This window comes from Ictidomys tridecemlineatus, chromosome 11 (assembly GCF_052094955.1).
Source record: "Ictidomys tridecemlineatus isolate mIctTri1 chromosome 11, mIctTri1.hap1, whole genome shotgun sequence".
In the NCBI taxonomy this organism is placed as follows: Eukaryota; Metazoa; Chordata; class Mammalia; order Rodentia; family Sciuridae; genus Ictidomys; species Ictidomys tridecemlineatus.
In genome coordinates, this window is record NC_135487.1 from 121,653,218 (window position 1) to 121,678,902 (window position 25,685).

General features: G+C 36.3%; 1 protein-coding gene across 1 annotated transcript; it reads right to left on the reverse strand.

Moving 5' to 3' along the window:
* Positions 1–1,505: 1,505 nt before the first annotated feature.
* LOC101964526 (T-cell surface glycoprotein CD1a) lies at positions 1,506–4,585 on the reverse strand. Its single transcript, XM_078024950.1, has 6 exons — positions 4,519–4,585; positions 3,948–4,226; positions 3,003–3,281; positions 2,537–2,815; positions 2,101–2,191; positions 1,506–1,927 (listed from the first exon to the last, which is right to left on the reverse strand). Exons 1-6 carry the CDS (start codon positions 4,583–4,585, stop codon positions 1,885–1,887), a joined length of 1,038 nt encoding a protein of 345 aa, XP_077881076.1. The 3' UTR covers positions 1,506–1,884.
* Between the last annotated feature and the right edge of the window lie 21,100 nt (positions 4,586–25,685).

Consider the following 25,685-nt stretch of genomic DNA (forward strand, 5'->3'; position numbering starts at 1 on the left):
GGTGCAGTCAGTATGAAAAGCAGTAGGAGATTTCTTGGAAAATTGGGAATGGAACCACCGCCAATTGACCCACCTATCCTTCTCCTCAGTCTATACCCAAAGGACTTAAAAATAGCATACTATGGGAACACAGCCACATGTGTTCCCATAGAATGTTTAGAGCAGCACAATTCACAATAGCTAAACTGTGGAACCAACCTAAATGCCCTTCAATAGATGAATGGATAAGAAATGTGGCATATACACACAATGGAATATTACTCAGTAATAAAACAGAGTAAAATCATGGCACTTGCAGGTAAATGGATGGAGGTAGAGAAGATAATGCTAAATGAAGTTAGCCAATCCCCCAAGAAACCAAATGCCAAATGTTTTCCTTGATATAAGGAGGCTGATTCATAGTGGGATAAGGAGAAGGAACATGGGTGGAATAGATGAACTCCAGATAGGGCCGAGTGGTTGGAGGGGTAGGGAGGAGGCATGGGGTAATTAATGATGGTTGAATGTGATGATCATTATTATCCAATGTACAGGTTTAAAGACACAATTTGGTGTGAATATACTATGTATAAAACCAGAGATATGAAAAAATGTGCTCTATATATGTAATAATAATTGTAGTACATTTTGCTGTCATATATAAATAAAAAAGATATACTGCATACAATGAATTACTTGTAAGAATATATTAAATAAGATTTTAAAACAAAATACACTAAAACAAGGTTATGTATTTATCAGGTAACAAAAATATTGTGAACAGACACTCAAAGGAACCTACCCCTCTATTTACCCTGGGAGCATGGCTCAGTGTTCACTATGGCAGTGTTTGCAGCAGAAACTGTAGAGAACATAATTGCTGAGAATGCACCTTACTCACCTGGACCTACTTCAATCCCCAAGGGCATCACTTTTATTCCTCTTTTTTTGATTCCCTTTTTAGTGATGCACTGATACCATTTTTCAGGTATCACCACACTGAGGTGCCTTTCAACCTGAAAATGCACCTGTGAATCTTCTCATGATTTTGTAAAAATGAAAGTTATAATTCAGTAAGTCTAAGACCAGGCCACAGACTCTACATTTCTACCAAACTCCAATGTAATGAATCTGCTGCTTGACCATAAACCACATTGAATATGGAGGACCTTCATCCTCTCCTGCTCTTTTAGTTTAGAGAACTGGGAACAAAAGTTTCATGCTAATATTTTCCTAAAATTGAGTAACAGAATTGGTAAGAGGCAAAACTGCCTTTCTTCTCAGAGACTTAGGAAAAACTATAGAACTAAGAAAGCATTAAGTCTCCGGGTCAACCAAGACTTTTAAGTCAAGCATCAAATATGTGTCAACTATAACACAGGTGTCAGGAAGGCAGAGAATTAAAAAAAATACAAACCTACCTAAATTCAACAAATTTTTTTTATTGACAACATGTTTCATGCAGGCAAGACACTTTACCAGGGATACAGGCACTTAAAAAGCATGTGCTTTGCTCTCAAACTTTCAAAAACTTAAAAGAAGAAATGAACCTACACACCTACCTGCCAAAGAAGCTAGGATATGGGGGTTAGAGTTGAAATGTGGGGAAACAGAGGACAGATGCTTCCCACCATGAATTAAAGAAGACCTCTGGGGGGTTCGATATCTGAAATGCATCTGATGATCCAATATATCTACCAGGAAGACATTGCTAACACCCTATTCCATTCAGAGTTAAAATCCCACAAACCAGGTTAGAACAACCAATCCTGCAAGATTACATTGAGCATATATTGATAACTGATCATGTGATGAAATGAATTGCAAAGGTTTACAAAGAGAGTTGATATTATGTCATCTGCATTGGCGTTCAGGTGTAGACTGGGAATCTGGGTAGCTGGGTCCTCACTTCAAAAGGAAAGCTCTGCCAGGAGCTTCACGGTATGTCCTAAATGAACCAAATGAGAAGAGAGAAAATAACAGACCTTCATAAGGTGGAGGTGAGAACTGAGCAGAAAATGGAAATGGGGCTGAGAGGAGAAGGAAAGTGAGGAAAAAGTCAAAAAAGAAGGGAAGAGCATTGGGGAGGAGGGACAGGAAAGAAGAATGCAAAGAACTCACCAGTGTTCCCTAAGCCAAAATCCAAGACCTGTCAGAAGAGCCAGGGCCACTATCACTTCCAAGAGGACCAAGCCCAGGGATCTATGAGGTGCTGCAGATTCAAGTGGACACCAAGATGTTGTTTTCAATCCATTCCGCATTTTACCCCTCGCACTCCCTGTTTGCTGTATTAACCTTTACTATTTTTCTTGAGTGTCTACCTTACAAATCATTTTTCCATTTTTAATCTCATCTCTTTTCAGAGATGAATCCTTCTTCTATCCTACATCTTTTTATATCTACAGATCCATCATTTAAAATTCTTCCATTCTTTGAATTAAATATTTGTCTTCTTTTTGGGTCCGGAATTTGTAAATCTCATTTTTTTAGCTGGTCCTCATGCTCTACTATAAGATCCCCTCTTCCCTTCTGGATCCTGGGTCCCCATTCTTACCACCCCAGTGGAGGACGAGGTCCTGCCCTCCTAGGCTGCTGTGCTTCACCCTGCAGGCCAGGCCAGCTGCCTCCACAGCTGCCACATCCAGGGTTGCTCTGAGATACCACGTCCCATCAGCATTGGGCAGGATGTCACCTCTCTGAGTGCCCAGCTGCTCCTGGTCACCTCGCATCCACATCACCCACACGGGCTTTGGGTAGAAGCCAGACACATGGCACACCAGCAGCAGACGGCCAGGACCAGTACTGGGGCCACTGGACAGCCAGGCCTCAGGCTTCACTGCAAAGAACAGAAAAGGCATCCAGACACAGACTCTAACATAGACTATGATGTTGAGAACTCCATGTAAGACTACCAAGACACATCGTTCCCACTTCTGGAAATGTCACTCATTATCCAATTCTCTTTTTATCCCGAATTTGACTTTAACATAGAAAAATTCTTTGAGATAGGCTACAAGACTGACCTTGTCGCTGGAGATAAGTCTTCCCTGCATCAAGGAGACCCAAGGTGAAACGTGGGCAGGTGTCACTGATGAGCTTATGTATCGTATGTTTGAAGGCTGGGCTGAGATTGAGCAGTAGGCAGGCTTGCTGGGCTTTTTCCCCACCCTTTGGGGATGGTAAGAATGTCTCATTCTGAAAGCTCATGAACTCAAATCCTTGGATTGCTATCTGCAGGAAGCCTACAAAGGCCTTCCCAGAATGCAGTTCACAGCCTAGTGTAACCTGTAGATCAAAGGAATCTGGAGGAAGAGGAGTAATGAATTAGAGGAGAAAAATAAGAAAACTGGAGTGAGCAGAAGCCAAAGACAATAGATGCAGAAGAGAGTTTGGGGAGTTTAAGGGAAGGGATCCCAGTGTGCTTTGATCAGAGGTTCACAGTAACAAGAACTGGTCACAGCTGGAGGTGGAGGAAGAGATGATAATATGAGGAAGGGAGGGAATTGTTCAAAGGTGATAGTGATGGTGTGGGGGTGAAGGACTTAATGTGAGAGAGCTGAGACTGTAACAAACTAGGGGGAAAATATACATGGTTACTTTAACAGTTTAGACAGGGATGACAGAGGAGATTAAATGGAAGAGAAAATAATACTTCAAGGAGTCAACCAAGGAATGAGGAAGCTGGGGGTACCTGGTTGAAGACTGGGGAAAAGGGTGGCCACTAGATGCCCTGAGAAGAGATAATAAAACACAGCCCTGCAGTCAAAGAGAGAGCAGTTCAATAGGGGAAAGACTGAAGGTTTTTGAAGAATCAGGTTCTGGCTTATAGCCCTTGGCCAGGGTGTGACTGCAGTCTTATGCAGAAGAGAGTGGAACTGGAATCAGAGCAGAGAAGGCTGTTCCCTGAGTAATAAAAGTTCACTGAGATGCCCCTCCCCTCATCCCTTTCATCTCCTCAGCAAGGGAACTAAACTCACCTTTAAACATTAATAGAGAAATGTAAAATTCCTGATGGTTAGTGAAGTATGTGTGGAAAAACTTTTCCAGATCCATCAACTCATTATTACTGAAGTTGCCCCTGGACCAGGGATACAGGAAAATGATGGTACCCGAGCTGCTGTTCCAGCTGTGTGTCTCCAGCTCCCCCAACCAGCCTGAGCCCAGATGTTTCCAGGAATGGTTGTGAAAGGATGATATCTGGATAAGATGGTAGGAGACAGGCTCCTCAAACCCTGAGGCAAAAGAATAGATAGAATAGGCAGAAATAAAACACTGGAAGAGACATGGGGAAGAAAGTTGCCCGAGTGGGAAGACTCAGAATCTGTAAAAATGGAGGGCCACAGTTTCCTTAGCTGACATCTGCTGGCCCCCAGAGTCCCATGCTCTATCAACATCCTCCATGAGAGCACAGAGGGCTTGAGTAAGGACATGCAGAATGGGGCCAGCTTGGCACTCGTTCTCTCCAGGTGTGTGCAGGGGAAACTACCATCTCCCCCCGCCACCACACACACACTCACTCATCTGTTCAGATGCCCCAGTTCTTACCACCTTCACTGTCACCTCCTGGGAAGAGAGCAGTGAGCAAGGGAAGTAGCAGAAACAGCATGGCACTTGCAGGTGCTATTTCTTTCTCTTAGACAAGTTGTCCTTTGATTTCTGTTCTAAATAAACCTACTCCCACAGACCTCTCTTCTAACTTCCTTATTCAATCAAAAGACAGAAACCTCTCCTGCCTGCAAAAAAGAAAGTGTGCACCCTCCCAAAATCTTGATCATCTACTCAGTTCCCCATTTCCCCAGCTATTCTGACTCTCTGCCCAGTCTTTCTACTTCTCTCATTGTTACAAACATCCATCGTGTTCATCTTCCCCTATTTCAACTGCTATGAAACAGTCTTATGTGGCACTGAAAATTCACCAGACCACTAGGGACACTTAATTCAGTGCTGAGTAAGGAAACCAGGATCTTAAGCATTTTCTGTTATTTCAATAATTTTTAATTATTCCCTCATGTGTTCTCGTTACTACCTTATCTCCCATTCCAACACGTTCATATCTCTGGCATCACTGGGTACTTTATTTACCTTTTCAGAGCCCCTATGATTGTCCTCTATAATAGTATCAACTAATGAGTCTATGATCATGTATCAAGGCTGGCTCCAAGGGACATGCAGCCAGTGCAGTAACACATTTAATTCTCTGTGATCACCACCTTGAATTTTATAATAATTTTATTGAGTTTGTGTTTCATAAGAGAAGTGCAATGAAATTTGCATAGGAGCTCATAGGAGGCTCTTTGGCTTATGTGGGGTTCTGCCGACCACAATTTCACCTGGATGTGCAGCACTCTTCCACCTACTCCCCACTATCTGGGGCCTTGGCAACTCTAGACTCAACCTATCCACCTCCATCCTGCCTCCACTGCATGGTCAGGTCTCGTTGCAGGACAGGCCCCTTCTGCCATCAGCCTCTGCTACTACCTCCTGCCTTGGAGGCACAAAGGGAGAATGGGACATGCACCTAACAGTGTGAGGGCAGAAAATAGGTGCAGCTCTCCCATCCAGAGTCTGAACCAAGTTTTTTTTTTTTTTTTTTTTTTTGGTAACTGGTAAGGGTGAGCCTGTTGCTCAATCTTGTTCCAGATATCACATGCATCTCCATGTAATTTGATTCTAATTTCTCAGTGCCAAGTGTCAGGGTAATCATTTGTGAAAAGAGATTAACTTCCCCATTCAGTCTAGCAACAATAAGAATCATTTGAGCAGCTGGGACAACAGGAACCAGGCAGCCAGTGTAGCTTGCATGTCATTATGAAGTGAGCATCACCCCTCAGTAGCCTAAGAGTTCCCGGAATCATCCTGACAGTATCCCTGTGCTAAATGGATGCAATATTAGAAAACTAAATAAAAACAGACACATAACCTTTCATAGGAATGAAGAAGTTTTTCATTTTAGTACCTTTAAAAGCACCCCCTCCACAACCTCTTAAACCCAAACCTGCTATGATCTGAATCTTTATGTCTTCCCCAAATGTGCATATTGGAATCCTAACCACCCATGTGATGGTATTAGGAAATGGGTCTTTGGGACTTGATTAAGTCATATGGTTTCAACCTGAGAAATAAGATTAGTGCCTTAGAAAAGGGACCCCAGAGAGATCAAATTACCCTTCCACCACGTGAAGAAATATTTTGAAGTTGCCTTTGATGAACCAAAATGCAGGTCCCACTACAAAACAAATATACCATGACTTTGAACTGTCCAGACTCAAGAAAAATAATATTTTAGTGGTTATAAACTGCACAGTCTATGGCATGCTGTGATAATAGCTGGAATGAATAGGACAAGGCTCCACATTTTTGTTTTTCCCTAGATCACACAAAATATATGACTGTTGCTCTTGAGCGTGGAGTGTGGAAAGCAAGGAGAAGGTAGTTGGATTTGGATAGTAAAGAGAGGGAGGAAAGTAAATAAGGAATGAGGTTCTGGGACTAAAATGTTGTGAGCCTATAAGAGAAATAAAGGATATAACAGATGCAGGAGAAGGAGGAAGAGGGGTCTTTTGGTGAGCATTTTTGCTTCTGTGACCAAAGAACCTGAGAAGAACAATTTCAAGGAGAAAATGCTTATTTTGGGTCTCACAGTTTCAGAGCTTTTAGTCCAGAGATGGCCACCTTCACTCCTCAGGGCCCAAGGTGAGGCAGAACATCATGGCAGGAGCGTGTGGCAGAGGAAAGCAGCTCTGAATGTGGCCACCAAGAAACAGAGAGAGAGAGCTCCACTCATCAAGGCCAAAATATATGCTTCAAAGGCACATCCCCAGAAACCCACCTCCCCAGCCACATCTACCAGTCCAGTTACACTCAGGTAGTCCCTGTCTGGTGATTTATGCACTAATTGGGTTAAGGCTGTCATGACCCAGTCACCTCACCTCCAAACCTTCTTGCACTGTCTCACACATGAGCACTTGGGGGACACCTCATACCTACACCATAACAAGGGAGTCATTTTTAGAGTCTGTAAACAAGTCTGGATGGCACCTGGCAAATGTTAGAGTCTGTAAACAAGTCTGGATGGTGCCTGGCATAATGCCAGAGGGAGTGGTTTGTGAAGTAACGCCAGTGAGCCATTAAGTGTGGAGATTCCTTATTGGTTGACTGCTGTATCTAGTTTATGCTAATTAAGATAAGCTGTGTGGAATGTATAAATACTGTTCCTTTCCTACAATAAACGGCTCCACTCCTGACGTATCAACATACACAAGTTGTTCGTCACCCCCCGGTTATTTTGCTGCAGCTGGACTGCAGCACATCATAAAGGGAGGGGAAGAAGAATTCAAAGTTTCTTCCCCTCAACTTTCCTCTGGCATATTGGCTCCTGGTTAGGATGCAGGTAGCTGCTGGAGCTTTGGTCAGTCAGAGTCCCACAGAGGATCTGCAGCTCCCCAGGCCACTACAATCCTGAGTGAGCACTCAGCTATGGAGGGTGAAAGACAAGGTCTGAGGAGGAGAAAGGAAAGGATGGAGACCATTGGGAGCTGCCTGGGGGATGCTGAGAGTGGGGGGAGCTGAGAGAGAGAAACACTGTAGGAGAAAGTCAAGAGACAAAATAGGTGGGAAGTGACCAGGACCAGAAAATAAGAGAACACCTTTGACAGAGGACATGGTTATACAGATCACTGATAGTGGTGTGCTCCCTGGTCACAGGAAAACATGAGTAAGATATATGCCAATTAAACTCAGCCAGGCATCTCCGCTATCTTGGAGGCATCCAAGATTCTTCCCTTTGTCACAATCCCTACTCAGATTCCTCTTCTTGAATCATTGCTGCTTAGGGAACAAGCATGCTTATGTTCTTCCTGAAATCTCTCACTGTTGCTCCCACGCACACCACCACATCTCCTGATTTTCTCCATCAACACACAGCTTTCATCACACCCGGACATGAACTCCCCTCCCCATACAATCTCACTTTGCCATCTGACTGTTCCCACCTCACCAACACAAACCTCAGCTTCCCTCCTGAGAAACCCATGGCCTGTTACCCTTCCTGCCTGTACTGGGCTTCTCCTTTCCCCTTCCTCTAGTTTCTCTCTTGCTCTTCTGACTTTCCTACATAGGGTCTGTATTTTTTTTCTTTCACAATAAATTTCTTTCAGTAAAAGGACATTCAACCTGAGCTTCATAGTGATCTCCTAAATGGGACACCTGCATTGAATTACCCTGGCCTCAGTGTCCTTGAATTTAAAATGACTAGAAAGCACTGAACATTTGATATTATCCCTTGTGTCTCTGATGTTCTGTGTGACTTGCTGTTCTCCTGTCTCTTCCCATCTGAGTGTCCTCTCTCCCCCCTCTGCTTCTCTCTCCTTTCTTCTTCCTCCTGATTCTTCACTTACCTTTAATCTCATTCTTCACTTAGCTTTCATCTCAGCTCCCAGGGTCTCATCTCTGCTCTCTTACTCCTATTCATTCAGTCTAACCTCAATCCTTCCTCCTTGAGTTCCTTTCCAATTCTAGAATAATAATGCATCACACAACCATGAAAATCCTCTGTGTGAAGTCAGCACACATAGTTATGCAGTTGATTCTGTTGAGATGACCTAGGACATAGCTTAAAAAGACATGACAGTAGAAAACACATGAAAATGTGCAGCTATATTTTAAATTGTTTCAAATACAGAGCTTCATTTACAATGAAATAAAAAGTATCATCTTGGGAAAAAAGCAAAGAAATGTAAAACTGGAGGGGAAGATAGCATCTGGAATTGTGTACACAAGATATTGTTATGCCCCAGTTCCCTAGTTGTTGGGCTACTGTGGTCTCTTGAGTCAGAAGATAAGCTCTTAACTTCTGGGCAAAGAAGGTCAGAGTTGCAATGCAGGTTTCTTCTATATCCTCAAGTCTATGCCAGAATAATCTAAAAAAAGATCCACCCAATTAAAAAGGGAAGGAAGCTATCTATTCACTAAATGTTGGTTACTTTACTTTTGCTTTTCTCATTCTGAGATACACAAATCACTGGTCTGAGTTAGAGTTAACAGATATCTTCTTGCATAATCCTAGAATAAAATGCATTATAACAAAAAAGTGAATACAAATGTTTGACAACTCAATGAAACCGGTAAAATTTAAAGCAAAGTTGATCAAGAGAACTCACTCAAACAAGCTCTGAAGGATACACACACAAAAGCCTTTCTTAACATTAACATTACAATCCAAAACAAGAGAACATAGATAGAAATAATTCTCCATGAATGGAAGTTGTTAGACAAAACAGTTTAATTCCCCTCAGTAAAATTACACAGACAGAAAATTATATTTCGAATGCTGAAAGTTACAAAAAAAATCATACAAGAAAAATAATAATATTTAAAGAATAAAATACCAGCACATTGGTAAAGCAAGTTTAACTTCTAAAATAACTGTTATTGCTATGATTATGTAAAAATTCAAAAAGTGAGTTAAACAAAAGAAAGTGAAAGAATTTTGAAATATTTTGAAATCTGAAGAAGATCTGAAAAGTTTCTTCTAATGCAATGCAGAGTTAAAAGCAATTGAAACTAAAAAAGGCATTGAAATATAGAAAGCCTAGCTGGGTGAGGCAGCTTCCACCATCAATTCCAGATACTCAGGAACTGAGGAAGCAGTTTCAAAAAAAAAAAACCTGAATGTTAATGGTCTAAATTCACCAATCAAAAGACATAGACTAGCAGATTGGAAAACATGACTCAACAATATGCTGCCTCCAAGAGACTCATCTCAAAGGAAAAGACATCCACAGACTAAAGCTGAAGGGAAGGGAAAAGTCATATCACTCACATGGACTGTGGAAGGGGTTTCCATTCTTAAATCAAATGAAGTAGACTTCAAGCTAAAGTCAATACAAATGGATAAAGCAGGACAGTACATATTGCTCAAGGGAACCATACAACACCAAGACTTAACAATTATAAATATATATGCCCCAAACAATGGAGCATCTACATTCTTCAAACAAACTCTTTTTATGTTGAAGAGTCAAATAGACAACAACGCAATAAATTTGGGTGAATTTAACAGACTTGTTTCACCGCTAGATGGGTCTTCCAAACAAAAGCTGAACAAAGAATCTGTATGACTCAATTATACAATCAATAACTTAGACTTAACTGATTATATATATATATATATATATATATATATATATATGATCTCATCCTTCAATGAGGGAATACACTTTCTTCTCAGCAGCACATAGATTCTTTTCTAAAATAGACCATAGATTATGCCACAGAGCAACTCTTAGCAAATACAAAAATGTAGAGATACTATCGTGCATTTTATCAGATCATAATGGAATAAAATTAGAAATCAATGGTAAAATTAGAAATAAAAGCTACTCCAACTTCTGGATACTAAGTAATATGCTACTGAAAAAAACAATAGATTGAAGAAGACATCAAAAAGAAGATTTAAAAAAAATAGAGGTGAATGAAAACACAGATACATCATATCAAAATATCTGAAACAATATGAAAATATTTCTAAAAGGACAGTTCATTGCATGGAGTTCATTCCTTAAAATAAGAAAAAGTCAATGAATAAATGACTTAACATCACATCTCAAAGCCCTAAAAAAGAGAACAAATCTACACCAAAAGCAGCAGAAGACAGAAAATACTTAAGCTCAGAGCTGAAATCAATGAAATTGAAATAAAAGAAACAATTGAAAAAATTGACAGAATAAAAAATTGCTTCTTTGAAAACATAAATAAAATTGTTAGACTAAGGAGCCATGCTAAGCAAGAGAAGGAGAGAGACCACTCAAATTACTAACATACATGATGGAAAAAAAATCATGACAGACAATACAGAGATACAGAAGATAATTAGAAATTATTTTGAAAACTTGTATTTCAATAAAAAAAACATAGAAGCATTGACAAATTTCTAGAGTCATATGATTTGCTCAAATTGAATAAGGAGGATATACACAATTTAAACAAATCAAATTCAGGTGATAAAATACAAGATACCATCAGAAGTCTACTAACCAAGGAAAGTGTAGGACAGGATGGATACATAGCCGAGTTCTACAAGAACTTTAAAGAAGAACTAATACCAATACTCTTCAATTTATTTCAGAAAATATAAAAGAGGCAGCACTTATAAACTTATTCTATGAGACCAATATTACCCTGATTCTAAAACCAGGCAAAGACACATCAAAAAAAGAAAACTTCAGACCAATATCTCTAATAAACATAGATTCAAAAATTCTTAATAAAATTCTGGCAAATCAAATACAAAAACATATCAAAACATCATGCACCATGCTCAAGTGGGATTCATCCCAAGGATGAAAGGTTGGTCCAACATACCGAAATCATAAATTCAATTCATCATATCAATAGACTTAAAGATAAGAATCATATATTCATCTCAACAGATGCAGAAAAAGCATTTGAAAAAATATAGCACCCCATCATGTTCAAAACACTATAAAAATTAGGGATAACAGGAACATATTTCAATATCATAAAGTTATGATATGATGCTGAGTTCCAAACCAATATCATTCTAAATGGTGAAAAAATTGAAGGCATTCCCTCTAAAAACTGGAACAAGACAGGGATATTATCTTTCACCACTTCTCTTCAACATAGTTCTTGAAACACTGGCCAGAGCAGTTAGACAGACAAAAAAAATTAAAGAGATATGTATAGAAAAATAAGAACTTAAATTAACTTTATTTGCTGATGATATGATTCTATACCTAGAAGACCCAAAAATTTCTACCAGAAAATTTCTAGAACTAGTAAATGAATTCAGCAATGTAGCAGGATATAAAATCAACACTCATAAATCAAATGTATTTCTGTGTATCAGTGACAAATACTCAGAAAATGAAATGAGGAAAACTACCCCATTTACAATAGCCACAAAAATTCTTGGGAATCAACTTAATGAAAGAGGTGATATATATATATATATATATATATATATATATATATATATATATATATATATATATATAAAATGAAAATTACAGAACCCTAAAGAAAGAAGTCAAAGAAGACCTGAGAAGATGAACAAATCTACCTTGCTCTTGGATAGGCAGAATTATTATTATCAAAATGACCATATTACTAAAATTAATATATGGATTTCATCCAATGACAATCAAAATCCCAATGACATTCCTCATAGATATGGAAAAAGCAGTCATAATATTAATCTTGAAAAACAAGAGACTCAGAATAGCTCAAGCAATTCTTAGAAGAATTAGTGAAGCATGTGGCATCACTGTACCAGACCTTCAACTATATTACATAGAAATAGTGACAAAAATACCTTGGTATTGGCACCAAAGCAGACTGGTAAACCAATGGTATAGAAGAGAGGACTTAGAGACTAACCCACAAATGCACAGCTATTGTTTATTAGACAAAGTAGCAGAAAACATTAATCAGGAAAAAAATAGCTTCTTCAACAAAAAAAATAAATAAATAAAAATAAAAAAATTAAAAAATAAGTAAAAAGAATACAGGCAAAAATAAATGTTGGCCATGGTGTGGGGAAAAATTTTATACTCATATCTTACTGGTGGGACTTTGAATTGGTGCAACCACTATGGAAAGCAGTATGGAGATTTCTCAGAAAATTTGACCTAGGAACTACCATTTGACCTAGATATCCCACTCCTCAATTTATACCCAAAGGACTTAAAATCAGCATACTACAGTAATGCAGCAACATCAATGTTTATAGCAGCTCAATTCACAATAGCTAAAATATGGAACCAACATAGGTGTCCTTCAATAGATGAATGGATAAAGAAAATCTGGCGTATATACTCAATGGAGTATTACTCAGTTTTAAGTGAGAGATACTATGGCATTTTCCAGTAAATAAATACTATTGGAGAATATTGTGCTTAACAAAATAAGTCCATTCCAAAAAACCAAAGACCAAATATTTTCTCTAATATGTGAATGCTAATTCACAATAAGGTGCGGGAGGCACTAGAGCAGAATAGTGTTACCTGAGGTTAGTAGAGGAAAGTGAAGGGAGGGGAGGAAAGGAGATGTGAGGATAGATAGGATCGTAGAATGAAACAGACATTATTACTGTATGTATATATGTGACTGCATGACCAATATAATTCTACAACATGTATACTCAGAAAAATGAGAAATAATATGCCACCTATTTGTAATATATCAAAGCACATAAATGAATTCTACTGTTATGTATAACTAAAACATATTTAAAAAGTAATAAAAATAAATTACAAAATAAAAAAAATGTTGATGCAGCTGCACAGCTGTGGTATGCTGAAGTCAAGTCTTTTGAGTATAGAGTGAGGAGTGAGATAGCTGGGTCAATGTTTGTTCTATTTGTAGTAGATTCTGAGGAATCTCCATAATGCTTTCCAGAGTGTTCAAACCAATTTGCAGTTTCACCAGCAATGTATGAGTGTACTTTCCCCCCACATTCTCACCAGCACTCATTATTGCTTGTATTCTTGATAATTGCCATTGTGTCTGGCCAAAGATGAAGTTTTGATTTGCATTATCTAATTGCTAGAGAGATTGAATAATTTTTCATATATTTGTTGATTAATTATATTTCTTCTTCTGTGAAGTATCTGTTCTGTTCCTTAGCACATTTATTAATTTGGTTATTTTGTTGTTGATTTGGTTAAGTTTTTTGAGTTCTTTATATATCCTAGAGTTGTGCAGGTGGTAAAGATTTTCACTCATTCTATAGGATCTCTCTTCCTATTATTGATAATTTCCTTTACTGAAAAGAAGCTTTTTAGTTTGAACCCATCCCATTTATTAATTCTTGATTTTAGTTCTTGCACTTTAAGAAAGTCAGAGCCTAAGATGACATTATGAAGACTTGGTCCTACATTTTCTTCTAAGAGGCCCAGGATCTCTTCTCTAATTCCTAAGTCCTTTGTCCACTTTGAGTTGAGTTTTGTACAAGGTGAGAGACAGGCATGTAATTTTATTTTGCTGCATATAAATTTCCAGTTTTCCCAGCACCATTTGTTGAAGAGACTATCTTTTCTCCAATGTATGTTCTTGATGACTTTTTCTAGTATGAGATAACTGTATTCATGTGGTTTTGTTTCTGTGTCTTCTATGCTGTCACAAAATTCTCAAATGAGTATTATTCAAAAGAGTTAAAATCTTTCAAGAATTTAAATGTAATTTACATTAGAATGAATAAATTGTTGTACAGTCACATAACAAAATACTACACAGAAATAAAATAGGGTGAACTACTGCTACATGCAATAACACAGACAAATGTCACAGAAATAAAATTCAATAAATAAAAGGCAGACAAAATACCTTAAGTTTCCAGTAATATGAGGTTAAAAAATGAAATCAAATCTAATCTAGGATGGTAAAGATCAGGATATTGGTTGCATTTAAAATGTTACTAACTAGAAATAGTAACCATAATATAGACTTCTGGGTGCTGATAATACTCTTTATAAGAGTAGTGGATCTGGATGGGCTTGTGGCTCAGTGGTAGAGCACTTGCCTAGAATGTGTGAGGAACTGGATTTGATGTGCAGCACCACATAAAAAATGAATAAATAAATATTGTGTCTTCTACAGCAAAAAATATCTTTGAAAAATAGTAATGGATCATGCATGGTGTCTTCCACTATGAAGATTATAAAACAAAAAAGAAAAGAAAACCAAAGTAGTGTAAATTAGCATTAGGAATTTTAATGATAAAACTTTATTTGAGAACATAACACCAGGTACCAGGATTGGGACGCTAGGAAGGGTAAAATAAGAAAGGATGGAAAGCAAAAGCAGTGGTATTATCAGCCTTCTCACCTCCATAAAAAACTGGGACCTGACTCTGGGAGCTCCTCATCCTCCATACTGATTGTGCCCCTGAAGTACCTACCTAAGAGGTCAGAGAGCACATATTCATGACCTTTCATCCATTAATAGCTAAGAGTGGTCCCAGGAGGTATTACCTCCTCAACACTTGCAGTTTTGATGGTTCACATATGCTTACTGGCTTCTCTCAGGTGTCCCAATCACGTTGCAAAAAAAGTCTTGGGAAAGAGGCACAGAGGGTATGCAATACAGCTGAAGTGAGCCTGTCACAATTGCTTCACTAGAGATGGTACAGTAGCATCTGCTACTAATATGTTATATTGACGAATTATATGTATATATGTGTACAACACACACACACAAATAAATAAATAAAAATTTAAATGTAAAAAAATAAATAAATCATTTTTCCCCCGTAGAAAGCCTTCATACTCTACAGCCTCATAGCCTTAGTTATCTGTTTAGCTCTCCGTGCCACCTAGTGGTGAAATATAAACATCCACATGCATCAGCAGGTGTTTAAAGAGAAAAAGAGAAAACTGCAATGACAGTTGTTTGTCAAGAATATTTTCTTAACCCACTACATTAAGATGAAAAGGAAAACTAAATTTGGTACTTTTAGGTAAACTATATTGATGTGGAGACTTTGTAGGTGACATTGTGCTGTAAATGAAGGATTTTATCTGCTTCTGGCCACTTTTCCCATATTTTCTTCCATAAGCAAAATCAGTCTTTAATAAAATGTGTAGACTTAATTTGTAATGTAAACAAGCCTACTTTCTCCAGTATCCTGGGGATCATTCTAGTCTTAAATGTTCAAACTAAAGTATCTATGACAAAATATACCAAATGAATTCCATTAAGCAAGCTCATTCTATTATTTTAAAGTTGCAGTTTGATAATTTCTACCTTTTCAAATTTTGTTTCATTAAAATACATTTGTTGTGACGAATTATGTTATATAAAATATTCTTATATTTTATATAAATTATTTTATATAAAAATTACATAGCAAAAACTGATGCCTCAAATATTGAAGATAAATGTTTTACATGCTTTTTCTTACAATCATTATTTCTGTAAAATGTAATTTTATTAGATTGAATTGTTTCTATATGTCATTTTGTCCACTATAAGATGTGTTCTGTGTTAGTTTTTGCTGGGATTCATATTTATTTAAGATTCTAGATAAAGCAAAAATGGTTTGTGTAACAGCAGGCAGCAATGACCAAAAGGAGGCAGATTAAAGCTGCTGAACAAGGTTTTATTGAGATTCACTTCCAGGCAAGACCCTCTAATCCAACAGAGCGGATCTGGGGGAATCGCACCAAGGCATAGCCAGACTGGAATTTTATTGGGCTTAGGGCAAGAAGGGAGGGCTTGGGACAGGAAAGGGAAGTTTTAGAGTCCCTTGTCTTCCTGGGGTTAGTCAGGGGATATTGCTGAGATGAGTTTTCTTTCAGGATTGGTCAGAAGACCCTGATGACTGACAGGTGGTGTGGTATACCTGATACTTTGTTCCCTTAGCCACCTCAAACTGACCTGACATCCTGGCCTTTTTGACGATGTAGGGTGGTGAGTTCCATCTGTCTCCTTCTGGTTGGCTAGGAGTGCTGGGGGGAAGGTGATGGCTTGGATGTTGGTTTGGTAGGAAGGCAACTGTAGGGATGTAGGAGCATCTGGTTGTATGTCACTCTAGTAATTTCACCCATGCACTTTTGGGAAAACCTGAGGATGCAGGGAGAAATCATTAATACAAGTCTTATTACTAATACAGGAGTGAGAATGGGAGTCAGCCATGTAATGAGGGTAGAGTTTAGTCAGCCTGGCCAAGGTCATTTGTTCCTATTTAAGATTTTCACCCTAACAATGGGGGGTGTCAATATTCTTTTTGACCAATGCGGGTTCATTGAAATAGTAGCAGCATCCTTCTTTTTGGAATAGACATGTTCCTTCTTTGTCTGCTGTCAGGAGATCTACAGCTCAATAATTCTGTAATGAAACATTATCTCAATAGATGCAGAAAAAGGATTTGACAAAATACATTACGTCTTTATGTTTAAAACATTAGAAAAACTAGAAATAACTGGAATATTTCTCAACATCATAAAGGCTATCTACACTAAGCCTCAGGCCAAAATCATTCTAAACAGAGAAAAAATGAAGGCATTCTCTCTGAAATCTGGAACAAGTCAGGGATGTCTTCTTTCACCACCTATCTTCAACATAGTTCTTGAAACACTGGCCAGAGCAATTAGACAGACAAAATAATTTAAAGGAATATGTATAGGAAAATAAGAACTTAAATTAGCTCTATTTGCTGATGATATGATTCTATACCTAGAAGACCCAAAACACTCCACCAGAAAACTTCTAGAACTAGTAAATGAATTCTGCAAAGTAGTAGGATATAAAATCAACACCCATTAATCAAAGGCATTTCTGTATATCTATACAATGAAAATTTCAGAACCCCAATGAAAAAAATCAAAAGAAGGCCTTAGAAGATGGAAGGATCTACCTTTCTCTTGGATAAGCAGAATTAATATTATCAAAATGACTATACTACTAAAATCACTATAGAGATTTAATGCAATTCTAATCAAAATCCCAATGATATTCCTCATAGAAATAAAAAAGGCAATCATGAAATTCATCTGGAAAAATAAGACACCCAGGATAGCTAAAGCAATCCTAAGTAGGAAGAGTGAAGCAGGTGGTATTGCTATACCAGACCTTCCTTAAACTATACTACAGAGCAATAGTAACAAAAAAAAAGCATGGTACTGGCACCAAAACAGGCTGGTAGACCAATGGTACAGAATAGAGAACATAGAGACTAACCCAAAAAATTACAATTATCTTATATTAGACAAAGATGCCCAAAACATGCACAGAGAAAAGATATCCTGTTTAGCAAATGAAGCTGGGAAAATTGGAAATCCATATGGAACAAAATGAAATTAAACCCCTATTTCTCACCATGCACAAAACTTCACTCAAAATGGATCAAGGATCTAGGAATTAAACCAGAGACTCTGTGTCTAATAGAAGAAAAAGTAGGCCCTAATCTTCATCATGTGGGATTAGGCCCCAAATTCCTTAATAAGACTCCTTTTGTGCAAGAATTAAAACCAAGAATCAATAAATGAAATGGAACCAAACTAATTTTTTTTCTCAACAAAAGAAATAATCTATGAGGTGAACAGAGAGCCTACATCCTGGGTGCAAATTTTTACCCCTTACACATAAGATAGAGCACTAATCTCTAGGGTACATAAAGAACTCAAAAATGCAAATAACCAAATCAACAAATGGGCTAAGGACCTGAACAGACACTTCTCAGAAGAGGATATACAATCAATCAATAAATATATGAAAAAACGCTCATCATCTCTAGCAATCAGAGAAATGCAAATCAAAACTACTCTAAGATATCATCTCACTCCAATCAGAATGGCAGCTATTATGCATACAAACAATAATAAGTGTTGGCAAGGATGTGGGGGAAAAGGTACATTCATACATTGCTGGTGGGTCTGCAAATTGGTGTAGTCAATTTGGAAAGCAGTATGGAGATTCCTTGGAAAACTGGGTATGGAACCACCATTTGACCCAGCTATTCTTCCCCTTGGGCTATACACAAAGGATTTAGAAACAGTATACTAGAGGGACACAGCCACATCAATATTTATACCAGCACAATTCACAATAGCTAAACTGTGGAGACAACCTAGATGTCCTTCAGTGGAAGAATGGATAAAAAATTGTGGCATATATACACATGGAGTTTTACTCAGTATTAAAAAAGAACAAAACCATGGTATTTGCAGGTAAATGGATGGCATTGGAGAAGATAATGCTAAGTGAAGTCAGCCAATACCCCCCCCAAAAAAAATACTGGGAAATGTTTTCTCTGACATAAGGAGGTTGACTCATAGTAGGGTAGGGAGGAGAAGCATGGGAGAAATAGATGAATTCTAGATAGGGAAGAGGTGTGGGAGGGAAAGGGATGGGGCAACAGATTAGCAAGGATGGTGGAATGTGATGGACATCATTAAACAAAGTACACTCATGAATACGTGAATTGGGTGTCAACATATGTTATATACAAACAGAGATACAAAATTGTAGTATATATGTGTATTTAGAATTGTAATGGAAAAGAAAAAGAAAAATAGCATCACCTTAGATTAGGTAGAGAAAAGTGAAAGGAGGGGAAGGCAGGGGATGTGGGGATAAGAAAGATAGTAGAATGAGACAGACATTATTACTTTATGTATATATGTAACTGTATGACCAATGTGATTCTAAAATATGTATACTCAGAAAAATGAGAAATTATATCCCATATACGTATGATATATCAAAGTATATATTTGCATTCTACTGTCATGCATAACTAATTAAAACAAATAAAACTTTTTAAAAAAGAAAAGAAAATGGAGGAGAAAAAATTGTTGCCAATCATTGAAATAATATTGCTTTAATATTTTAAAATAAATAAATAAATAAAAATAGAACTAACATATAGTCCAGAAAAAAAAACCTAAAATCATCTGTGTATAATATTATCGAATGTTAATGAACTAAAATTGCCAATCAAAAGACATAGATTGGCAAATTTAATTAAAAACAAAATCAAACCATATGGTATTTGCAAAAGGTGAAGTTTAAAAAGACATCCATAGGCTAAAGGTGAACAAATATGAAAAGATATACCATGTAAACTTAAAATAACAACAAAGACAGATAAATACTTTCATATCATAAAAAGTAGAACTCAAGTCAAAATTAATCAAAGTATACAAAGTAGGTCACTTCATATCAATCGAAGGACACATCCAACACCAATATACAATTATTCTAAATATTTATGTCCCAAACAATCTGTACACCTACATACATAAAAGAATTAAAATTTAAAAACAAACAATTCCTGAATGTAAAGAACCAAAAAGATCAGTTATGAGTATTAATGATTTCAACATGCTTCTCTTACCAGTAGGTCATCCAGATAAAACTAAGTAAAAACCCTTCAGAACTACAAATACTATTAATCAAATGGACCTTACAGACATCTACAGAATATTCATTCATTGAAATATAAATATATTTTATTCTTAGTTGCACATGAGACATTCTCTAAAGAAGCTCACATTTTAGGGCATAAAGGAAATTTTAGTAAATACTAAAAATAGAGACAATTCCTTGCATTCTATAAGATCATAATAGAATGAAATTAGAAATCAACAATAAGATAAAAAGTTAAGTCATTCTAACATCTGGATATTAAACAACATACTTTGGAATGATAACTAGGTTATAGAACAAATCTAGGGAGAAATTTTAAAAATTTACCAAATGAATAAGACTAGATGTACAACACACCAAAATCTCTGGAGCTTTGAAGGCATTTCTAAGAGCAAAGTTATACTACTTGAGTTTCCATATTTAAAAAAAAACAAAATTAAATTAAAAAGACACTGAGTAAATAATTTACTCCTCGATGCCCTAGAAAAATATGAACAAATAAGTGCCAAAATCAGTAAAACTAAAATAGTTAATTAATAAAATACCAGACCACAATATAACAAGGCCATAATTACTAAAACAGGGAACAACAACAAAGAGAATAGTACAAAATATCTATAAAACCAAGAGTTGGTTGTTTGAAAAGATAAAAATATATTTAGCCAAATTAACCAAATGAAAGAGAAAGACCAAATTAGAAATAAATATAGAGATTTCCATAGACACTACTGAAATCTAGAGGCTCATTAGAAATAATTTTGAAAAATGTATACTCCAAAACTAGAAAGTTGGTAAGATATTTACAAATTCCTAGAGATGTATGACCTATGCAAATTGAACCATGAGGATATAGAAAAATTAAACAGACCAATATCAAGTCATAAAATTGAAACTGCTAACAAAAGCCTTTCAACAACAACAAAGTCCAGGACCTGATGGATTTTCAGATGAATTATACCAAATATTTAAAGAACTAGTGACAATCCTACTCAAAGTATGTCATGAAATATAAATAAATGTAATATTGACATATTCATCATATGAAGGTAGTATTACTCTGATACCCAAGCCAGGAAAGAAAACTTCAGATAAATGTATCTGATAAATACAGAAGCAAAAATAAACCATATTCAAAAGAAAAAAAATCATTGAAAAGAAAGTACACCATAATCAAGTGAGTTTTATTCTAGGAGTGCAAGATTGTTTTAACAAACCCAATAAATGTAATCCACCATATATAAAGAGTTAAAGGCCAAGATCACATGATTTTATCAATAGATGAAGAAAAAGTATTTGAAAAAAGTCTAGCACCTGTTCATATTTAAAATACTGAAGATACTAGGGAACTTACCTCAACACTATAACGATTAGTGATCCATGATGGCAGAGTAGAGGGAGGCTGCATTCCTTGTGGCTCCATGACTCAGGATTCAAGCAGAGAAAATACCGTTTCTTTGCAAGGCGGCCATCAATTTCTCTTATCCTCCATTGTTCATCCCCCACTCCCCTATTAAAATCACCAACTTTTGCCAGTAGATGGCCTACAGTTTGCCCCTTTCATGCCTTTTTTCAGCCTATCACCTGCCTTTCACCTGCACATAGCCTACCATTACCCCCATTCGAACACAGATCTCCTGCTACCTACTGCTCTCTGTTACCAGGAGGTCCATTGTCAGGGTACCCTTAGATTTAAATACACAAGGCCACCACCATTTTGGCAGACTGTCCAGGGCCTAAGAGTTTGCCACTGCCACTGGCACAATCTCAGGGGGTGGCTGCCTCAGTCTGGGGACACCAGCAAGGGCCTGAAGATCTATTGTCAGGCCACCTGCACATCTGTTTGCACATGAGGTCTTCCTGCTGGGTGTACTATTACAACATCTTGCTCCCTTTTTTCAGGGTTACTCCTTGGTGTGAGTACCTCCCTGGTGGTTGTCTCCAAATTGGAAAGCATAAGATCTTTGGATTCTAGTGAGGCAGACCCTTGGGAATCTGGAACTGAGAACCATCAGATTATGCCTGGGTCTCTGTGGGACAAATTGAGCATGGAAACCTAAGGAAAGCCGGAGACTGGGGGCATTTCCCCAGCAGGAACACAGGTTAAAGAAACTGGAGAGACTTGGTTCTGAAGTGAATGGGATGGAAAAGGCAAGCTACAATGGATTGGAAGACTGAAAGAGGGTGTGAAGGCATCTTACTATCAGTTCTCCAGTCAACTGGTCCAGCACTCACCAGACTGGAGCTACCATTGAACTTCAGACAACCCACCTGTGAGCAAAGAAAAAAAAAAAAAGCTGTGAAACTTCTGAAAGCCAATGGAAACAATCATTCGATTTTCCTTTCACTTCTGTTTATTTTTCCTCTATCTCACATATCTACTATCTTTGAAACCAAATATTTTTCTTGAATAAATTTATTTAGGAATGGAATATCTGAATATTATATTACAGTTTTATTGTGTATTCTTATTTTTTAAAAAATATATATTATTATATCATATACTATCTTATATTCTTATAATATTATTTATTTATCTTATATTCTTACAATATTATTTTTATATTATTATTTTTAAATATATATATATATATGTGTGTGTGTGTGTGTATAAAATATTATATCATTTATCTGTTTTCCTGAATTCTCTTTCTCACATCTTTTGTGCTAGCAGATAATTTCTCATAATTCTTTCTTCACTCTTACTATAAATTTTTACCTCTATCTTCTCTCCTTCTCCCTTGTAAACATCACATTTTACACTAATTCTGCTTCCTCTTGGTCCATCATGTGACATGCAAAACACTTTTATCAAAATGAACTCTTTATATTGTAGGTAATACTTGAACACACCATTTTTGTTTATTGTAAGAAAACTGTAGACACATTAATAGGAGCTACATGGTATCAGGCTTTATATTGTTTGCATTGGGTGGGGTTAATATTTGTCTCTCCTTTGAAGGTGAGGTACTGGAAAAATTCAGGAACACTCTAAGACTACAGGGAAAAAACTGCCCCAGATCCATACTGCTAGAAGGAAAGACACACAAACAACAAGATAAAACAAAGGGAACAAAGCACTTTAAATGAACCAAGATGTTCCAATAATAGAATACAAAGGCTGCACAGTAGAAAAAAGTGTCAGAGAAGGTGTTTAGAAGGTGAATTGTAAAACTGATCTTCAAAATAAAGGATGTTATCAAAGTGAAAAATCACTTCAATAAAGAGTCAGAGAATATAAAAATGAATAAAGAAGAGACCCTCAAAATGAAGGAAACAATAAACAAAATTAAAAATTTTAATGGAAAATATTACCAACAGACTATTTCACTTGGGAGAAAACCTCAAGCAATGAAGACAAAATATATATTCTTGAAAATAAAGTTGTACAGAAAAGATAGTAAGAAACCATGAACAGAACTTCCAAGAATTATGGGATAACAGAAAAAAAACTAATATTTATTGGGATAGATGAAGGTTCAGAGATACAAACCAATAGAATGTACAATCTTTTCAATGACATAATATCAGAAGATCTCCAATATCTAAAGAGTGAAATGGAAAATCAATTACAAGAGGTTTACAAAACCCTAAATATACAAAATAAATGCACACCCACATCAAGGCACATTATAATGAGAATGACAAACATACAATATAAAGGCTATGCAAAACAACTATTAAATTATATATATGGGGAAAACAAGTTGGATTTCAGTTGCTGTCTCAACCCAATTTCTTAATGGCAGGAGATCCCGGAATAATATATATCAAGCTCTGAAAGAAAATGAATGCCAACCAAGAATTTAATATCCAGCAAAATTAAGCTTCAGATTTGAAGATAAAATAAAAACTTTCCATGATGAACAAAAGTTAAAAGTATTCACAACTAGAAAGTCTGCATTACAGAACATTCTCAGCAAAATATTCCATGCAGAGGAAGAAAAAAAAACATCAAATTCAGTAACTACACTGAAGGAAAAGTCAATCAAAAGAGAAACCAAATCAATTTAACCTCCTCACCCCCTCCCAAAAAAATGACCTGGAATACAAATAAAAAATAACCCTGAATATTAATGGCCGACAGTCATCAATGAAAAGACATACAGCAGCAGATTGGATTTAAAAAAAAAAGACCCAAAGATGTGCTATCTTGAAAAGATACACCTTATAGGCAAAGACAACAACAGACTGAAGGTGAAAGTTTGGAGGGAAAATCATTTATGTGGACTCTGTGAACAATCAGAAATTTCCATCCTCATATCAGATAACATAAACTTCAAGACAAAGTTAGTCAGAAGAGATAAGAATGATATTTAATACTACTTACTGGAATTATACATAAAGACATAGTAATCATAAATATTTATGTCCCAAACAATGGAGCACCTAAGAACATCAAACAAACCCTTCTCAAATTAAAGAATCAAATAGACCACAAAAAATCATCGGAGTGATTTTAACACATCTCTTTCATCAGTAGATAGATCCTCCAAACAAAAACTAAATTACAAAATGATAGAACTAATAAATAGAATTAATAATACAGTCTTAACAGACATGTGTAGAATATTTCATTCATCAAAGACTTAATACCCTTTTTTCTCAGCAGCACATAGATTTTTCTCTAAAATAGACCATAACTTAGGCCAGAAAAATATTTTTAGTAAATACAAAATATTGAGATAATGTCTTGCATTCTATCAGATCATAAGGGAATAAAACTAGAAATCAACAATAAAATTTAAAATATAGAAGCTACTCCAAGACCTGGAGACTAAATACCATGCTGTTGAATGAAAAATGCATAGAGAAGAGATCAGAGGGGTTAAAAAATACTTAGAAGTAAGTGAGAACACCAATAAAACATATCAGTATATCTGGGAAAATATGAATCTAGTGCTGAGAGGAAAGTCGCTGTATTGAGCTCATTCATTAAAATAATAAAACATCAACAAATAAATGACCCAACATGATATCTTAAAGCCCTAGAAAAAAATCAAATCAACACCAAAAACAATAAAAGACAGGAAAAACTTAAAATCAGAGTTGAAATCACTAAAACTAAAAAAAAGAAACAATTCAAAAATTGATAAAACAAGAAGTTGGTCTTTGAAAAACTAAATAAAACTGACAAACACTTAGCTATGCTTATGAGGAGAAAGAGAGAGAAAACTCAGATTAATAAAATTGTGATGAAAAGGGAAGTATCATAACAGGCACTACTGATAAATAAGATAAATACAAACTATTTTGAAATTTTATACCACCCCCCAAAATAGAAAATCTTAAACATATTTAACAAACTTCTAGAGTCAGATGAACTACCTAAACTGAAGCAGGAAGATATATAGAATTAAAACATCAATTTTAAACAATGAAATAGAAGATGCCATCAAAAGCTTACCAAACAAGAAAAACCTAGGATGAGAAAGATTCTCAGTTGAATTATACAGATCTTTAAAAAAGAATTAGTATAAATACTCATGAAATTGTTTCATGGAACAGAAAAAGAGGAAACCCTCATTACATGAGGCTAGTATCACTCTGAAACCAAACCCAAAGACACATCAAGAAAACAAAACTTCAGGCCAGTATCCCTGATGAATATAGACTCACCAAAAAAAAAAAACACCTCAATAAAATCTGAAAAATTGCATGCAAAAACATATTTTTTTAAAAAAATTAGTGCACCATGATCAAGTGGGGTTCATTCCTGGATACAAGGTTGGTTCAAAAATATAAATCAATAAACATAATTCATCACATCAATAGACTTAAAGATAACAATCATATGACTACATGAATTGAAGCAGAGA

Coding starts and splice junctions, on each gene's coding strand:
- LOC101964526 (XM_078024950.1), bottom strand. CDS start 4,585: ATGCTGTTTCTGCTACTTCCCTTGCTCACTGCTCTCTTCCCAGGAGGT. Junction 2,816..3,002: donor GACTTATCTCCAGCGACAAG/GTCAGTCTTGTA, acceptor TGTTCTTTGCAG/TGAAGCCTGAGGCCTGGCTG. Junction 2,192..2,536: donor GGACCTCGTCCTCCACTGGG/GTGGTAAGAATG, acceptor TTGAATCTGCAG/CACCTCATAGATCCCTGGGC.